The sequence below is a fragment of the Cebus imitator genome, unplaced genomic scaffold, assembly GCF_001604975.1.
Source record: "Cebus imitator isolate Cc_AM_T3 unplaced genomic scaffold, Cebus_imitator-1.0 Scaffold94, whole genome shotgun sequence".
Taxonomy (NCBI): Eukaryota; Metazoa; Chordata; class Mammalia; order Primates; family Cebidae; genus Cebus; species Cebus imitator.
The window spans coordinates 5413430-5416385 of record NW_016107409.1 but is presented as its reverse complement, the minus strand read 5'-3'; the positions used below and the strand labels follow the sequence as shown (position 1 = coordinate 5416385).

The 2956-nt window shown below is 35.2% G+C and overlaps 1 protein-coding gene across 1 annotated transcript in view; it reads left to right on the top strand.

The window, feature by feature from the left end:
• Positions 1-2956, top strand: part of COG3 (component of oligomeric golgi complex 3) — a 63549-nt gene that overhangs the window by 9989 nt on the left and 50604 nt on the right. Inside the window, exons 6-8 of the mRNA XM_017535993.2 lie at positions 334-426; positions 1127-1252; positions 2538-2618. Of these exons, the coding sequence (XP_017391482.1) occupies positions 334-426; positions 1127-1252; positions 2538-2618 (300 nt within the window). The remainder of the gene's footprint in view (positions 1-333; positions 427-1126; positions 1253-2537; positions 2619-2956) is intronic.

Sequence of the window (2956 nt, the reverse complement as noted above, 5' to 3'; positions counted from 1 at the left end):
CCAGCTAATTTTTTGTATTTTTAGTAGAGACGGGGTTTCACCATGTTGACCAGGATGGTCTCGATCTCTTGACCTCGTGATCCACCCGCCTCGGCCTCCTTAGGTGCTGGGATTACAGGCTTGAGCCACCGCGCCCAGCCAGTATTCTTTTTCTATTTATCCCTTCTTTATTGTACATGTGGGCTACATTTGTGGATATTTTGGTGACTTTTAAAATGTATTATAAAGACCTGTTATATCCTAAGGGCAGGCATGCTGATTCTAATCCATAGTTTCTAACTTTTATCTGTATGATTTTTTGTGAATTAAGATTGTTTTATTTTTCCTTTAAAGAAATTGAATTCCCCTACGTTGTCGGTGAATAGTGATGGATTTATACCTATGCTGTCCAAGTTAGATGATTGTATAACATATATCTCATCTCATGTAAGTCATGGTATTTTTGCATGTTTTAAAGAAATCTTAAGATTCCTGTTATATCATCTCTTGTGCTGTAAAGTGATTATTTCTGCCCAAGGGAAAAATATGTATTTGTAGCATATTAAATAAAATCTGTAGTGAATTCTTGGTCATTATTAGCAGTGATGTAAAAAGTACTTTTATCTCCTGCAGTGGCCCCTGGAATGGACCACGTCCTGGCTGACTCAGCTTTATCCCACCTAACAGGATGAGGTGTTTTTAAGTTGTTGGCATCTTGATGTGCTAGGGATTTCTTTGGAAACAGGAAGTGTTACTTGGGGAGAAATAAAGAGACAAGCCCTTTGATTTAATCACCCTCTATTTGTATTTCTTTAAGATTTATTGCTGTGTTTATTTCCCCTAACTCCTATTCTTTTCTTAGTTGGGCATTACATATTAGCCTTGAAGTCTGTGGGGTGCTGAAAATATCTTTTGCTAACAACTGCAAATATGTGTTGAGCTCCTACTTTGTGCTAGGCACAGTAGGTTTGACTATGACTAAGACAGTCACAGTATTTATTCAGCTTTGTGGAGTTTATGATCTTTACGAAACCTGTTTTTGAACTTTATATATTGCTTTACTTGGGGGCACCTTGGTTTTCACTAAAAGATTATTTTTTTGTCAGTGTTTGTTTCTACTTTTTGAATCTTTCTCTTTTCCTTACAGCCTAATTTTAAAGATTATCCTGTATATTTGCTGAAGTTTAAGCAGTGTCTTTCTAAAGCTTTGCACCTCATGAAGACATACACTGTGAACACACTACAGACCCTCACAAATCAGTTACTGAAAAGGGTGAGTTAACTCATCTCAACAACAGATCATTTTTGTTGCTCTTTTTGATTCATTCATCTTCTGTAATCTTTGGCTCAGATTAGTACTTTGTAATTCTAAAAATTACAAAATTCTAAAAATTTGTTAAGTAAGAAAATGTACTGGAGCTTTTTATTTATAGTAGGGAATAATGACTATGTTATAAATACCCCTTGCAAATCTTATTTCCAAATAAGATTTAATAGTGTGAGAAGTATTCAGAACTATATGATGAATAATAAGATACAAAGTGTTTGTCACTTAAAACATTCCTTTTTAATAAAAATATTAGAAGGAAATATACCAAAATCATAAAAATGGTTCTGTCTGAGTGGTGGGATACAATGCATAATTTAAATTTTCTTCTTTATACTTTTTTTGGTAGTTTTCAATTTTTCTATGTTTAGCAAACATTTTTATTGAGCATTGCCTAATACTTGATATTGTATTAGGAATTGTATAGTAACGAAGAGGAGCTAATAATGTCCCTGCCCTCATGGAGCTTATATTCAAAAGAAATAACCAGTATGGAAAGAAACAAATCAGTTAATTATAGATTATATTTAGATTAAATATCTATTATATTCTAGGTGGAAACTTAATAGAGTAAAAGGTTAGAAAATAAGAGTAGAACTAGCTAAGATGGTCATTGAACATATTCCTTTCCTAAGAAAATAAAATCATAAATGTTATGTTTTAGTTTTTAAGCTTACTTTCTAAAGAATGTGGAGTGTCTTTTTGAACTTTCCATTCAAAGCTAGTGATATTTGGCTTGCATTTTTACTGTTTACATTGTTCTTAGCTGACATAACAGCCAACCTATGTATTTTTTTATTTTGCAAAATTTTCAGTAGGTTTAGGAAACTGATATTGGTACCCATTATGTGCTAGTGCTTTACTATTGAGCTGCACCAAACCTTTAGGAGTTTAATGGATGCACTGAGCCTCAGAGGGATAAAGTACTTGGGCCAGTGTCCTATGTTCAGTGAGTGGCAGAATGTGAATCTGAATTCAGGTCTGTTTACCACCAAAATTTAAGTAATGTAAGGTTAGTTATAACGATAAAGGAGAGAGAGATGACAGTTCCATTTAATTATTTCTCATTTGTAGCCATAATAATATTTAATATCTCTGAGATTTTTCTGCCTAAACTTTGGTTGGTATGCAGGCCAAGCAGTAGCCACAGGAAATGGTTGGTGTTAGGTTTTCTGAATGATTATTTGTTTGCTAATTATCTTCCTTCCCTATCCTCCCCATGTTTCTTTAGGACCCTTCATCTGTACCTAACGTAGACAATGCCTTCACATTATTTTATGTGAAATTTCGAGCTGCTGCCCCCAAAGTCAGAGTAAGTCTATTGACATAACTAGGACATTGCTCTGAGATTTGCTCATCCAGCCCCTTTGAAGTATTATTGTATGGTAAGCCCTTTATTTATACCGAAGGAAGTGAACGTGAATGAAAGGTCGACACTGTCTTTCCGAATTATAGCAGTGTTTCTTAGTGTTGTATCTAGGTTCTTGAAAAGTCTGCAGAGCAGGAAACATCTAACTTTTCCTGTGATGCTGAGGGATGGTTTCGATGAAGGTGATAGTTGAGTTATAAAAGCTTGGCTAAGGCCGGGCGCGGTGGCTCAAGCCTGTAATCCCAGCACTTTGGGAGGCCGAGGCGGGTGGATCACGAGGT